The 16,014-nt window shown below is 38.2% G+C and overlaps 1 protein-coding gene across 2 annotated transcripts; it reads left to right on the top strand.

Annotated features, from left to right (window-relative positions):
* Positions 1-696: 696 nt before the first annotated feature.
* Positions 697-5,051, top strand: LOC145493058 (protein ECT2-like). Of its 2 annotated transcripts, XM_081472464.1 has the most exons (5): positions 697-718; positions 2,886-3,266; positions 3,770-3,843; positions 4,727-4,754; positions 5,033-5,051. In XM_081472464.1, exons 1-3 carry the CDS (start codon positions 704-706, stop codon positions 3,809-3,811), a joined length of 438 nt encoding a protein of 145 aa, XP_081328590.1. In that variant the 5' UTR covers positions 697-703; the 3' UTR covers positions 3,812-3,843; positions 4,727-4,754; positions 5,033-5,051. The 2 variants fall into 2 exon arrangements, with proteins under 2 accessions (XP_081328590.1, XP_081328589.1); XM_081472463.1 differs by lacking the exons at positions 3,770-3,843; positions 4,727-4,754; positions 5,033-5,051 and having other exon boundaries at positions 2,886-3,495.
* The last annotated feature ends 10,963 nt before the right edge of the window (positions 5,052-16,014 follow it).

Genomic DNA, 16,014 nt, shown 5'->3' with positions numbered 1-16,014 from the left:
TGAAAAGAAAATTTCTTTGGGGTTCTGCAAGGCTAAAAGTTCACTGAAAATTACGTCGATTTATTCAAGATTTTTCGCTGGATTTGGGAGAATAAGTGTAGACAGAATTACCTTGATAATACGGCGTTTTTGGGCGCGGGAAATCTGGACGCGTCCGACCATCAGAATTCTTCACGTGAAGGTGCGTTTGTAGATTTCGCTGTCAGTTTGACAGTGAGTAAACTAAGGATTATCCCTCCATTTACAGTTGAACATTCCCATTTAAATGTCTATAGGAAAGTTATTTCTAGAAACTGCCATGATCTCGGGAAATATGCGTAAAGACAGAACATAATTATTAAATCTTAGTACAAAAATAGTTGCACAAGCTCGTATGGTTCCATTCTTCGCTAGCTTGTACCTTGTCTGAGATATTCAAGCTAGGACATTTAGAGATATTTAGAGATGTCTCAGAGGACCGAAGCAATTTTGATAGGCAACATCGATAATCTGAAGACATAGGGAAAGAAGGAATTAAAGCCGTTGGCTTAGAACTCATCAAAGTTTTACAACGAATTGGTTGTTTTAACTTTTTCCTGATATCGTAAGCTTATTGTGTACATTATATTTTATTGTTTGACTTCAAATTTTAGGAAGCTCCAGCTCCGCTATGGAAACTCGACTTTGTGTAGTGGGAAAAGAAAATGGAGAAAATAAAGAACTCATGCAAGCGATTGAGGTAATGTTACAGTTAGTATATTTTGTTGGAACAGTCTAGTTCAATAGGCTACACATCTGAAAGGAGCCTTGAAGTGTCTATAGGCGTATTGCTCCTCCCTCTAGAACTAGAAGGGGCTGAACTGTTAAACTGTATATTGGGACATTCAATTAAATTTTTCTTCTTGCACCCCTCCACTCCTCCACCTCTCCCCTATGGAGGACAGATTCCGACAACCTAGTTTTTCGTTGTCGGCACCTTTGAAGTTTGGATCGAAGGGGTTAAAAATTTGTTGGACGGTTTTATGACTGGCCCTGTTGCCCTCCATAGGGGGTAGGGGAATATAAATATGGAATGCCCCATTTGTATAATTTTCAAGTTTAAGGTTACAGTATACCTTCAGATCGGCAATTTTCTTCAAATTTGGATTTTTGGTTCAAAGTAATTGTCGAAGAGTAATCTCTAATTTCTGAAAACAACATTGAAAAAAACTTAATATTGGCGGAGAAATGGAGGGTTTACGTTATGGCCGGAAGTAAAAGTTCCCTCTTGATTGACAGCCCTATACCGTGCATGCAATCAACCGAGACTGCTTTCGCGGGAATATTACCTATATGGATACCACGAATTGGCTGGCTATTCAGTTATAATCAGCATCGTTAATCCAAACATTTTTCGTATTAGATGTAATTCTATTAAGTTATAAGTAAACATGGATCACGGAAAACTCCGTTTACCAGTTCGAAAAAGCGAAGAACGAATGAAAATACATCAATGAGTGAAGAAGCGAAAGTTGGCCTCGCGGATGAAGCTACTGACGTATCAAGCGGGCAAAAAGATCGAGTCAAGAGAAGAGAAAGGTTCCGTAAAAATTTGGGACCTCGACAGCGATAACAGCGATGTTTACAATGACTCTTTTGTTGAGTCCGATACCGATGAATCGTCTGACTCATTGAGATCCATTGGAATATAATCCATGCACATTTGCTCCGCCGCGCTTTCTTTAGTTTGTTCTCGTCGCCCAGCTACTCTAGCGTTCGTATCCTTTTCCGTCTTCCCCATTTTGCCAAACCAGCTTCAAGAAAAATCCAGCTGCAGAAAAATTATCTCTCCGCCTTGAGCGCATTGCGAAACACAAAGTTTTTTTTGGAGATTCACGCGTAAGTTTCACCGCGAGTTAATGGTAGTAAATTTTCCAAGCGCTGATTGGCTCAGTGATCTGAGAACCCCGTTGAAGGCGTTTGTGGACGGAGTTTGTTTGCGAAGCAAGAGATTTTTCTTAGCGATGTTTTCTCGAATAAATTTTTTCGCTTGAAGCAGACACTTTAAAAAGTTACAACTCAAAGTGAATTTGTTTGTTTGCCCTCAAATTTGTACAGTAGCTAGATTAACATATAAAAAACAAAAAGCTCTCTGCAAATTGTTTATTTCGAAATATTTTTTCTCCGAGAGCGATTTTTGTACGATCACTTCACATTTTTTAAATCCTATTTCGAAAATGTTCTGTAACTTTTTACTGTGATTGAATATGGAAAAACGCAGACACACTTTTTAGCGCTTTTTGTGCTGAAACCGAGGGAAAAAATAAATTGGCGAAAAACAAAATTCGGTTTGACTTGTAGCTTCCCAAAGGTGATTAGGACGCTTCCATTTAGTGGCCCTGAAAAAATTGGCAATTCATTTTATTTCAAACGTTTTGGTATGGTTTGATAGCCAGCTCTATGAGCTTTAATTTGATATCGGGGTTTAGGTATCTACAGCTTAAACCGGACGCGCTACATCGCTTGGACGCGAGACACCCCTGAAGGTATACGGTAACCTTAATGCTGCCCCCAGCATTGCATTTACATCTGGTAACCTAACAATTAAGCAATCTACATGCTTTGTTTTTTATATATCTACGGTATATATTAGTAAAGTACAATGTGTCTTAGCTGAAAAAACACACCCCTTATCCTTCTAATTTCAAGCCCAATGTACTGTACCAAAAATTAGACCATGGCCCCTAAAGAAATAGGTCTACAGTGACTGCAGCCTCAATGTAGGTTTATAGAGATCCTTCTCACCCTGTCATGTTATTGACATGAGAACTACAGTATGCTTTAGAAACATTTTATGCTACACAGATATGACAGTAACTTGTTGTTGTTTAAGATCTGATATCCTTTTCTTTCCTCTTTTCCTGTAGGCTCTTAATGTTCCTGTAACCATATCAGATAATGTCAAAGAATCATTACAAGCAGTAACCGATAACATTGAACTAGTCTTTGTATGTGACCCATTTGAAGGGGAAGACTTTGAGCTTTTATGCAAGGAGGAGCAAAGGATCATTGGACCTCCGATAGTGCATTCGTGCGCTAAGCAAGGACAGCCTTTACCGTACAATTCCAGACCTCTTTATTGTGCAGTGATGAGTAATCTTATCATATGTTTTACTGGATTTCGAAAGAAAGAAGAACTTGGACGACTTTGTAATCTAGTTCATCATATGGGTGGTAGTATACGACGAGAATTCAGTGGAAGGGTGACACAGCTTGTTGCCAACTCAATACATGGGCAGAAGTACAGAGTAAGTATGTGGTACACTGCATACAGATGGGTTCTTGATGAAGCATGAGGATGAAATGGCTGGATATTGCCAAAGTTAGTTTTTTTTAATGTTTATGGACCTCAACTGCATCGTGGTCCATAAACAGGCAAAAATTGAAAATAACAAGGCTAAAATCCAGAGCCATCATTAACGGCCGTAAACATCCAACCATTTTGACCATACAAGCTCTAGGTCATTAGAGCATTTATTGTTTGTCATGAAGAAAATGCTTTTCTCGCAGGACAGTAGGTAACCTCAAGTGGGCAAGATACTCCATCTTGCCTGCTGGTGGCTTGAGAAGCCTGAAGCACAGTACAGCATTTAATTTATCTTGCCTACTTGCAGACCTTGCCATATAATAAAACAATATCTTCCATCCTGGAAGATAGAGAAAGACTTGGCACTAATACATGTTTCAACAGACTGTTTAAGAATTTAAAGTTTTAAATTGGACAATCATTTACTTGTGCATTAACCCTCAGGCTGCAGTGAGTCTTGGAACCACTGTTATGACAGAACAATAGGTTGCAAAGTGCTGGGAAAGACGACATGAGATGTGAGTAAAAATGTTGTTTGGATGTTCAATACCAAAGTGAAATGGCCATAAAGTCCCAGTTATATCCAATTATTAGGTGACTCTGCCAGGAGCCTACACCAACGTAAAACTAGATGTAGCTTTGATATGACATCCACGGGTTGCAGTCCTCCAGAGGAAAAAAGATACATGTAGCAGCTCAACATTTTACTACTGATGGTACCTTGCAAACTTAACACAACCAATTGGGCCCAAGGAAAGGCATACAGTATCAATGACATGGTGTATGTTAGGTTTGGAGATTTTGGAACTTTTCTGTATGTTGGAAGGTTTCCGTGCCCTTAGAAGCGTGCATTATTTTTTAATTACCAGTTGCCATCTTTTTTCTTATGTATGGAGGATTGGAAGTTTAAGCAGCCCGATTGTCTTTGTACAGTTTCTCGTGAGGAAAGAACTATTGAGCACAAACTGAGACACTTCAGTTCTCTCACTGATGCACAGGGTTCGTACAGTGTCTGAAAATTGCAAGGACATGTGGAGTTTAAGTTTTTGCCAAACTGCAGCAAGTTTGCCAGCTAGTCAAATTTCAAATTTGCCTTGGTCAAAATGTTCAATGGCAGAATCTGGAGAACTCTCCCCATGTTAGCCAGGTACATGTGTTTCCACATTGCACCATGAGGGCTGTAGGTTCACAATGTAAGTTACAATGCATGTATGGTTATTACTAATATTTACGTTTTGAGGAGATCCACTTGTTGTTTGACTATGGAAAAAGAAAATTGATATAATGATTGGAAAATGTACAGAATAGGTCTTGAGTTCTGCATACACTTAAAATAATGTGTAGGAATGCTGTTGGGAATATTACTTTGAAAAAAAGGACATTGTTAATTTTCTTTTGTAGTGGAGCAAACGCAATGGATGATGGAATGGTAAGTTTTTTTCCTCTGATAGTTAAAAAAAAAGCCAACAGATCAGAAGTGATCAGATTCGTCTCAGTTTGCAGTCAGCTGCAGATTCTTGTGCATGAGCAATCCACTGTAGAAAATATTTCAGCACACTTTGGAATCTTGAGCAGGCTGCCTGTTGCCAGCATCTTGTAAGTAAGTCTTAACCTTCCGCTACAGAAATTTCCACCCTTGATCTCAAGTCGCAGGAAAGACCATTAGGCTACCACGCAGACAATGTTGACTTGTTTAATTTGTCACAGGAAAAATTCAAGATGATGCCATTTCATATGGAAGAATCCACAGAGCAGCAAGGTACTAATAACTCCTGCTCAGTTCTAATAAATTCCCTGTAAAAGATAAGGCAATTTTAATACCTCTTTGCTAGCAACTTAGGTGCAAAAACCTCCCTTCAGGTCTAGGGAGACTTGCTTCTGCAGACCCCATCTTGTTTCTCAGTAACACGTCGTAGACTTGTTTATACATGTAGGTGGATTTTGCGGCAGTTGGCAGAAACAAAATTGTTAACAGCACGTATATTAAGAAAGCTATGTCCGATAACCTGGGGCTACTGCAGGGGTTTCATTAACATTTTCAGTAGGTCGGAATGCAATTGGTTTTCACAGACTGGCAAAACATTTTGAACTGAACTTCTTTATAAGAAAACCACTTACTACATTCTCTATTTTCTAATTGCCCATAATTTACGCTGTTTGCCCCCCAAATTTGCATAAACTGAACTATTGTTGTAAAATGGTTTTGGGAGGTCCGCATATTCCTAAGAACATTTCACAACAATAGTTTATGCAAAATTTGGGGGGCAAACAGCGTGAATTACGGCAATTGGGAAATAGAGAATTCAATTTGTAGGGCTCCTTGATTAACCTTTTGGCTTCTATTAAATCTCATCAGTCAAACTAAAGCTTAAATGGTTGTTTACAATTTACCCAAAAATTCCGGAAATTTCGATCAGAATGTAGATGATAAGACAATTTTGGCTCGACCAACCGGAAAATTTCCGAAATAAACGCAACCCTTGGGAAGGGAGTCCAAAATTTTCAGCCAAAATATCCGAGTGAAAAATGTGCTTACTATTCGCAGTTCTTCACCGTCATCTTGGAATAATGATCAGGTCGAACTCGTCTTTTGTCTCTTTCGGTAACTTGGGTATTTTGGGTAAATAGTAAAGAGCCAATCCAAACGGAACTTACCATGCGACATTTTTGCTTACCATTTGCTCAACCGTTGACGAACGTAAATGATAATTGACCGATGTCTCCTACATATCTATACAACCATCTTTCCAATATGTGAATAACTGTTTACAGCAGCCGTGGATAATAAACTCTCCATACAGCTCTTTTTCCTTTTGTATCGTCCCTCTACAGAGACCGCAAGCAGTACCATCTCCCCTCTGAGCACACCCGTCCCAGGTCCCCCCAAGCCTTTGACGTCACGGCAGCAAGTGGCCATGGAACTTTTGCAAACAGAAAGAAACTACGTGGAGATTCTTACAAACATCCTCAAGGTATCAGAATGGCTGCGGCTGGCTAAACGGGTCAATTTAAGCAAAAATGTTATAGGTTTGGGTTTTTGTGTACTTTCATCCGCAGGTAGTGATTTTGAAGCACGTGGCTTAAGGAAAGGTGTGACCCAACTTTATTAAAGTTGGTTTTAAAGGAGCTCAGTGACGGTGTTTTGAGTTATTTTGGCCACATACAAAATTACCTTTAAATGGTAGGATACCTGAATTCGAAAATAACAGTTTAATAAGATAGCAAAGCGTACAAAAATTATTGCAATGATCATTGTCACAGCCGGCGTTATAAAAACTTCTAAATTAAGAATTTCACTCTACTTCGTGAAGGGCCTGCTACGACAAAACCTTTGCGAGGCTTGTTCATTTCAGGTACGTGGTACTTGGCCAAGGAAGTTTCTCATGCGACTAGTGTCCGCTATAAATTGCCGGAGAAATTTCGTCGTGTGATAGCGCCTGTTGAATTTAATTCATGTCTGATTTCTCAAGCGCCTTATTTCATTTAGGTTTTCAAAGAGCCACTTGAAAAGGAACCACGGGGTGGATCAATCATCTCGGCTGAAGACATCAAGACGATCTTTGGTCGTTTACCTGGCATTTTGGCGGTTCACAAAAAAAAATCATGGTGAGATACCCCATAACAGCGAATTACAAAAAAAAACTCGCGGCTTTGTGTGTTGAGCAGTTTTTTTGTGTGTTGTGTGTTGCGCAGTTTAAAGACCGTTCATAGTTCATAGGAAAGCAAACAAAATTTTAATAGAATAATTCAATTAAAAATGACAGGATAAATGACAGTTATCACTGAGGTTTTTAACAGGGTTTAGCATTTTATATTTAACAAAGGTTTTATTCCGCGCGAAATTTACGGAACGTTCAGCGCGGTCAGAGAGAAGGCAGTATTTACGTGGAAGTATTTTAATTAAAAAGCGTGCTTGTGAGGATGAATCCCTAGGAGCTATCAGGAAATTTTTGAAAGATTTTTTAAATTATGCAAGAGCCACTCGAAGGCATTTCTGTCAACCTTGCTCTTTAATTTTTTGGTTACTTGCCGCGTATTTTTAATACGATGTAACACTCGGTTCATCCTGCTTCAATATACGAGATGCCCGCTCCTGATGTGCAAAATATTTCATAATCGTTCCAGTGTGATTAGAGTATAACGATCTTTGGTATAAGTGAAAGGGTTTTATATTGTGAGTAACTTGTTTTATTTGTGAGTATTGTTCATATTCTCTTCTTTGCAGAATGAACTTGAAGTGCTAGTGAATGAATGGAAAGAGGACAAATGTATCGGGAACATCATTATTAACCACGTAAGCGATTACTTTACAAGAAAACGCCATTGGTAAACTATCCTCCCTACCCTTCTCTTTCGCGCGCTTGATTCCCATTCCCCCTACTCCTCCTCCCTCCCCCTCCCCCCCCCCCCGCTCTCAATTCCATTTCCGATAGAGTCTGAGATTCAGCCAGAAATTTGCCACACCTGCTTGGCGCAGCGCTCTGTTATCTCCCCTCGGGTCGAACCTAAGACTTCCCCCTCAAGGGGCAGAATGACTTGACCGCGCAAATGAGATTGAAATGAAACTCTTACTAAGGTTGTTGGTACTATGTGGGATTGCTAAATACTTTAATATTAGATTTGCCAGTTTTAGAAAACGGTTCTATTCGGTTTGGATTTACTCAGGCTGAAGACATGGTTAGAGTTTATCCACCGTTCGTGAACTACTTTGAGATGACGAACGAAACCGTGGCGAGATGTGATCGAGATGTTCCAAGATTTCACGCCTTTTTGAAGGTTAAAAGGGCTATTCCAACCAATGAACCTGCCCATAGCCTACCCGTTCTCATAACTGTGAGCCAGCATCAAGTGAACGTTTTTTTGGTCAGTTTTATTTGTTCCATGATTCATTCAATAATTTACTGTTAACTGACTTTTTACGGTAACTGCTGAAATTCTCGCGCGCTCATTGGCTAATTTTCATCGTGTCAACGAGCGAGAGCGAACAATTTGACTATTCGTTATCGTGAAAAAACAAATTGAAGTCAGTTTTTCATGCGTTTGTCCTGTTATTGATCATGAATTTCGTCATAACATTGTCAAAGTAGTCTGCGGACCCTTTAACAATGTTATGAAAAAATTCATGATCAATAACGGGACAGACGCATGAAAAACTGACGTCAATTTTTTAACTCCTCTATGTTATGTAGCAGGTGCTACATACCGCCGGTTACTTACAGGGAAATTTCCGTCTGCACCACATGCTGACTGACTCTTCATTTGTTGTGTTTGTTTAACTAGGCATGTCTTAACAGCCGGAATGCGAGGGACAGAGCTTGGCTGACCTTCTCATCAGACCGGTTCAAAGACTGCCAAGCATGAATTTACTTCTTTTAGGTAAACAGAACTGATAAAATTACAGCCCATCAAACACTGGTGGGTAAACGTAAAACACAACCCAACGCCTTTCAACTTGCTTAAATGTTTTGAGATCCCCACGAACCACGAGTGGTTTTCATTAAAACGCTTGTGACTGTCCCGATCACCCGCCCCAAACGGGATTGTATTCTTAACAAGCGATCCCAGTTGTCAAGGCCAGGTCCTCTCCATTGTGACGCCTCGATAGTCTTTCAATATGATCGTCTTTGCATCTTAGTCCTTTTTGGAAACGACTGAAGCGATTGATCAGTTAATTTTTTCCCATTTATCCTTCGATTCGATGTTTCATGTTTGCACGTTGCTATCAAACGTTGTGGCTTGGAATTAATCAATTTAAGTGATTTTAGTCAGTTCAGAAAAATTGACTGGGATTCTGGTTCCTCAGATCTTCTGAAACACACAGACAAGAAGAACCCCGATCACTCAGCCCTTGTCAAGGCAGTGAATTCACTCAAGAAAGTTGTGACGTAAGGCTGTTGTTAGATGTGATTGTAGAAATAGGAATCCTACAGAATACTGTAGACTGCGGGCAGTGTCTCTTTTGCTCGAAAATCCGTGGGGAAGAACGCAAAAACGACCGCTCACTTCTGTTGAACTCTTCTTTGCGTTCTTCCCCACGGATTTTCGTTCGAGTTAAAGAGAGACTGCTCGCAGTCTAAGAATACCGGTATCCTCGAAAATGTACCTCGAACAAAAGAACATTGGCCATCTCCTTTAAACGTGATTCTGAGAAGTTCAAAGGAAGAAGCGTTTTTAGACTGTAAAATGTAGAAATAAACTTCACTTGTATTATGATGTCACACGTAACATGTGCATTTTCTACTCTTGCTGTGCAAAATGTAATTCCAAATGGCTGTTGGAGTGTGACTGCGATCACGCCAAAAAAGAGTAGCGCATGGAAAGGTCACAGAAAACCGAATAGCATTTGAAATTCTCAGCGCAGTATGGTTGTCGTGATGAGTTTATGCGATGGTTAATTTATCCGTCCTTATGTCCTTATGGTACTGTCCTTTCGTGGCGTGATCTATGAACATGAATACGAACTTCGTGATTTACGAAGAATGCCTGACTTTCAACAATGCGTGATTATTTTTCTACGTTTCTCTGTAGCCCTAAATAGTTTAGCGATTAATTGGGGTTTCCTATATATGATAGCTCATGAACAGTTCGTTTTCCTTTATTTGACAGCTCATGAATAGTTCGTTTTAGGACTAGAATTTTAGATTTCGATTTCAGTTGCGATCAGCGTCAGTATTGCGAACATTCAGTTGTATTCAAGCTTAGTAGTAAACTTCATCGTATTAGTTCTTCCAAGTCACAGAGATCCACTTTTCAGAATCTACTAATCAACTTAAGTAAAGATTAAACAAATCTCTGGTGGTTTGATTCGTTTGTTGCCTTCTGCACCATGGCAGTTGTGTTTTTATGGCGATTTAAAGACTACGAGTGGTCCCTCTTTCGCTTAGTCCATCGTGCGTGACGCATAAGAAAAGCTCGAGGAAAAAATTTCACGCGAGCATTTTTTTCCTCGAGGTTTACTTACGGTTAACTAAGGGAAAGAGGAATTCTCCTAGTCTAATGGCGATTCTGTACTTTGTGACGCAAACACAACAACAACAAATTGGACAAAATAAATAAAACCCCAAACCCGTCAAAAATTGACGCAATTTGAATGTATGTAAGTTTATTTTTATGCTTGATTTTAGTATATTTAGGACCAGGAAAGGGAATTTCCCATAGAAGGTCTATTAAACGCGTGAATCAACAGTGAGATGTTAAGTTTGTGCCGCTTGTGGGTAAATAACAAACATTTCGACATATTGAACACTATTTTGTCACTAGAAGCGAAAAAAAGTGAGTCAAGTGTTGGAAAAAAATTACTCAGTCTGCATGGTCTGTACGGTCTGCAGCCTGCAGTCTGCATGGTCTGCGTTTTGGGGTGACCGACTTTTTACTATTCTAATATATATCGTTAATCTATGTTTTAATGTTCAATTTGTTTATTGCTGACCCCATTTCACTTACACAGGCAAGGTGACACATTTTACATATACAGTATAATTTTATGACTTCAGTAAAATGTAGGGTTATGTTGTGCTATTAAGATACATGTGCTGACTTAAAATCCAGTGGCAGTATTAGTGATCAACAGCTACCAGTAGTAACGAAAAACTACAACTACTCATTTCTTGTCATGCGGCTTCGTTGTCAATGTTCAACCTCCATGAACATCTGTGCCTATAGAGAAGCTGATACAATATTGATTCAAAGACATCTGTTCATCTAGAATCTTTAACAAGAAAGTACTGCTAAATATGCTTGGAGGACTGAATTGTAGACACAAAGAAACGGACTGACTATACAGCTTGTTTTCATTGTTCATATTGGGCATGTTAGAAAAATGCACATTTGCACGTGCTCTGGATTCTAATGTAGGTTGAGAAGTTGAAATCCAGCAGAAGCCATTGTTTTGTCAAGGCAAGATTTAAATGCTTGCCTCTTGGCAATTTCCAGGCTGAGGTTGTCCCTTGTGGCAGCCTTCCTTGGGCAACTGCATGGGTTCTTAATTTCTTATTTGACCTGGCCCACATTATGATGGAAAATATTCCTACTAACAAAATTCAAATTCAGTTCTCTATTTCAAAACTATCCTCCCCGATTCCAAAAATATGAACAGCAACACCACCTGGAATCAACAAGCAGTAAACCTCCAGTTCAGTGCCCCAAGAGTGGAAAGAAAAATGAAAAAAGCATATAAAGAAAGAATCATAAATTAAAAAAAACACTCGTAATAATTGTTTTGCAAAGTAGTTCAGCTTCAGCCAAAGTAATAAAAAAAAATCAAAAATGAAATTAGAGCGAGAAGCAAATAGCAAATGGTTATTTTTTATGGAAGAAAACGAAACTAGCTTTCAGATATACCAAAAAGCATGACAATAAATAGACATTTACAAGCAATAGAAAAGGCTGACAATATTTTAGGGGAGGGTACCTTTGGAACAGGTGTAAAGGGTGATATCAAGGCTAAAATGTTTGTTTCAAGTTCTTTCATAAGAAAAGTCTAAGATCATTAGTGAAAGTATTGTTCATTCCTACGTCTCACTCTAGTTTACTTTTTGGAGTTTGCTTGGATCCAGATCCAATTATGATTAAACCAATTTATTGACTGTGATCAAGAAAGTATAACACTAAACAGACAACTATTTTAGGAAGCTAACATCTGCGAAATGGTGAGGCAATTGCTCACCAGAGCACATAATCTTGATAATGTTTGAACAAATGTGATTGGCTAATTTTAGGTTTTGCCCTTTTACTGCCAAAGTTGTGAAACAATATTAGATACTAGATCTGTTGTTTCTGTTTTTTTAAAGTTTTTATCATTAGACATGCACTTAATTTTAGATATTGCCTCATGGGTTAAATGAAATCACTCTAATTTAAATGTAGGGATTGCGACCAGCCTCGGTGTTCTCATTGACTTGGTTCAGAAGTCATTACCATTGCAATATCAAAACACTTGTATAGCTATGCTTCAATCCTGTCAGAGTTTAAGATTTGTTTTGTTTTATACACGCCTTGATGATATGGTTGCGTTATAGTTGATTATTTTAACCTATCATATACTGCATGATTAATTTCATTTAGTATTTCATTGCAACAATACTTTAAGTAATGATAATATCTACAAATGCAATGTCAACAAATGCAGTTGCAATTTCACTGGAACAATACTTTAAGTAATGATAATATCTACACATGCCATGTTTTGTTTAAAGATTGTAAAAGCAAGATCAGAAATAGCATTAAATAAGAAATACAAACACTCTATTTTATTAGCGCTAGAAACTGTAGAGAGTATACTACAAACATATTAATTCCAGGAATATTTATTTTGAAATGTTTTGGTTGTTATAGAATAATTCTGAGGTGGATGCCAAACTTAAAGGAGAGGTGGAGGCGACAATAGCACCTTGTCTTTTTTCAACCGGAGGTGGAGGGGGGGGGGGGAGTGGTATTTTGACGACGACATCCAGTCATTAGTGCTGGCGGCGGAAAGAATGGTCGTTTGCAAGTTCAAAGAAATTGATCTTGCTAAGGTCATTTAACCTTAATAAGCTGCTATCACAATTGGTGTTCGCAGACAGTAGTCTTGCAGCTAAAGTAGACAACATGCATTATATATTATCTTATTGTTACATTACAAGCATTGATTTTCTGAGGATAAGCATTTGCATAATTGTACTTTTTTTAGCTGAAAACACTGTATTATTTTTAAAACACAGTTATTAAAGAGAGATGCAACGAAAACTAGATGTGAATATGATCTATTTTAAGTTGTTATTTCAATTAATTAAAAACAGTAATTATAACTGATACACTGGAGGTTAAAGTAACTAATTCGTTTAACCCATTCTTTTCAGCTATTTTGACAAGAAGTAACTAAAAAAAATGGGTTCTCTCAGGTGCACCTTGGGTACCATTTTAATTAGTTAAATTAACCAATAAGTGTGGTTACTAAACACACAAAAAAATAGTCATTTTAACCAAAGGTAATGTTTGTCCCAATTTATGATAAACAGGTTAAAACTACTATTTCTTAATGGTTAAAATGACATGAGAAGTGGCGGCAGTTTAACTAAACAAAATAGTCGAAACAAACAAATCAATAGTCATAATAACTATAATAATTAGTTGTTTCAAACCAAAAGAAACCAGTTAATTCAAACCATTTTAAAATGGTGACAACAACCAAAAAGAAAGGGTTCTCGCAGATGCATTTGGCAAATATTTTAATTGGTTGTTTCAACTAGTCAGTTTTTACAGTGTATATGTGCAAATTTCAGCGTGCATTTATCGCCATTTTCTCAATCACTCAGCAGGGATATTGGCTCAAAAAATAATTAAAGGTTTTTGTCTACGTGATGCAAAGTAAGATATAGAGCAAAATTGGAGATGAATAGGAACTGACTTTCGTTCTTCTAGCCGGAAACAGTTACTCATCTTCACTGCTACGCAAAACTTATGTCACCGCATGCAGGGGCCATGTCGCGTGGGTTATTCGGAGAGTTTTCCTGTGACGCTGAAAAAAAGAGCCATACTACACAAAGAAAGTCACGTTTTCGGTTATTTTGGCATGTGTCGTGTTACTTTTTTTTATCCGGTTTTATATGTTACTCTATATATTTAACACTCATTCGTTCTGTTAAATTCCTTACCGAAGTTCTCTTTCTCAAAAAAGGAAATTTCGGAAACCGCAGAATGGCACTAATATTATCAGATCATGTTCCAGTTTCATGTAAAAAGTTGACTTTCCCTTAGATTAAAATAAGTAATGACTAATTTTAATTTCTTTTTCTCGTGGATAATAATAGTACGGTCCACCTACTTTATTAAACGCCAATTCCGGGAACGCCTCATCGTAACTCTAGTAACAGCTTTGAATATGACCACAAATTTTCCCTAACTACAAATTCAGACCTCTCTTGCCTTGCTTGAAAAATAAGTAAATTTGTTAAAATGGGCCGGATTGTTCGAAAGCTGGTTAATGGCAACCTAGGATTTAAATTTAACCGATGCATTCTGAATTTCTCTCGGCGTATAAAAACGTTTCTTTTTTTTTCTTTTAATCATCGGCTGATGTTTTGCGTAGTTTGAGATTACTCAAACTCAGAACTGAGGCCAAGTACCATAAACAGAAAACTTCACTGAAAAGTTACAAAACTAAAATCCTCACTTATCCTGGGTTAGCGTAATCGCGGGCTTTGAGCAACCTGGCGCAAGTTTCGTACCGTGCAAAAACCTGCGGTATAAAATAACAGGACTGATTATTCTTATTTTGGTTCTGCTTATTAAAACTTGGCGATGATTTCCCAGCCGTCGGTTGCCAAGTCGGACCAAGATGAATGTTGACAAAATATTCCTCCACATTGTCAGTGCGTCTATTGTCAAAATTCGATTACCTTCTGCAGAAACCACTAAATGGTTCCTTCGCTCCGCTTCCTCGACATGTTGCGCGTGAACTGCGAGGCTGTCTTGTTAGTAAACCGGCACAAGTTTCGACAACTTCCGTTTAGTAATAACTTTCACCGAAACCTCGATATCTAACACAAGTGACCTCTAAACAGATTTAGTGCCGGTTCTGCGAGGTCTGCAGACTGTTATATTTTTACATTTGTCAGTCTTTATAAACATAACGATGTATTTAGCCAAACCGGTTTTCAACAAACTTTTATTTTATTCGGCGAAAGCTCTGATTATGAATGATATTTATGATCAGTATCAAGAAGCTTAGTTGAATTTCTCTCTTTTGTTGAGAAATTCCAAATTATAACGACAGAGACACCCAACAAAATACAACGTACTAAATTTTTCCTTGCGTGATCAACACAATGGTGGTTTGTAGACAGGCACAAAAGTAAGCAAAACAGGCGTGCCTGAGGGTCTCTGATGCGGGAACTGTTTACCGCAATTAAAAGAGAAATCGAATTACACGGGCGAAAGACCCTGCCTATCCATCCGATATATTATGGAGTTTAAAAACTACAGGCAGCATTTGCTGTGTGATTGATTGATTTTCAATCACACATCTTGTTTTCGAATAAACAAGCAAATGTCTATTGGTTTTTCAATCCGTGAGAAAAAAATCAATATCTCGTTAACAAACTCGAAAGACAAAAGACAACAGCTTTCACAGCTGTATTTTTTGAAAAAACTCGAGAAATTTCTAGCCAAAACATTGAACAGAACAGTTCTTTGATCAGTTAGGATTCCGACCGATGATCAATGTTTCAGTGTTATTTTTGTATCTACCCCCCGGGCAATATATTTGTTTTCTGTGTCCGCTCTTTTATCGAAGCGTTATATTTTTGGAAAGAGGGCAAAGGTTCGCAAGATCTTTCATCTCCGGTTAATCTTCTGAAATAGAAACGCTTCTCATTGACTTAAGTTGTTTTGATTTGCAAAATCGAAGAGGTATAAAAGCTAACCGTTTTATCCTGATAAAAGCATCTGTCTATTAATACCAGATGAAGCTTTGAAATCTTTTTAACGAGAGGCGAGTTGTTCTCTTAAAAAACGAACCAACCCACTAAAAGTAGTTGTTAGTTAACTTATCAGTGAGTCTCTCGAGCTTTAATTAGATCCAGATGACAACGGTTAGGCAGTCTTTGTTCCCTGCACTGTTTTTTAGAGACTCAACACGCAGTTAATTCAGACTAAACAAAAGGGTTATCGCTTCCATTGACTGGACACAAACACTGAGTCACGAAATC

The sequence above is a fragment of the Orbicella franksi genome, chromosome 7, assembly GCF_964199315.1.
Source record: "Orbicella franksi chromosome 7, jaOrbFran1.1, whole genome shotgun sequence".
NCBI lineage: Eukaryota > Metazoa > Cnidaria > Anthozoa > Scleractinia > Merulinidae > Orbicella > Orbicella franksi.
This window is presented reverse-complemented; position numbering and strand designations above follow the sequence as displayed.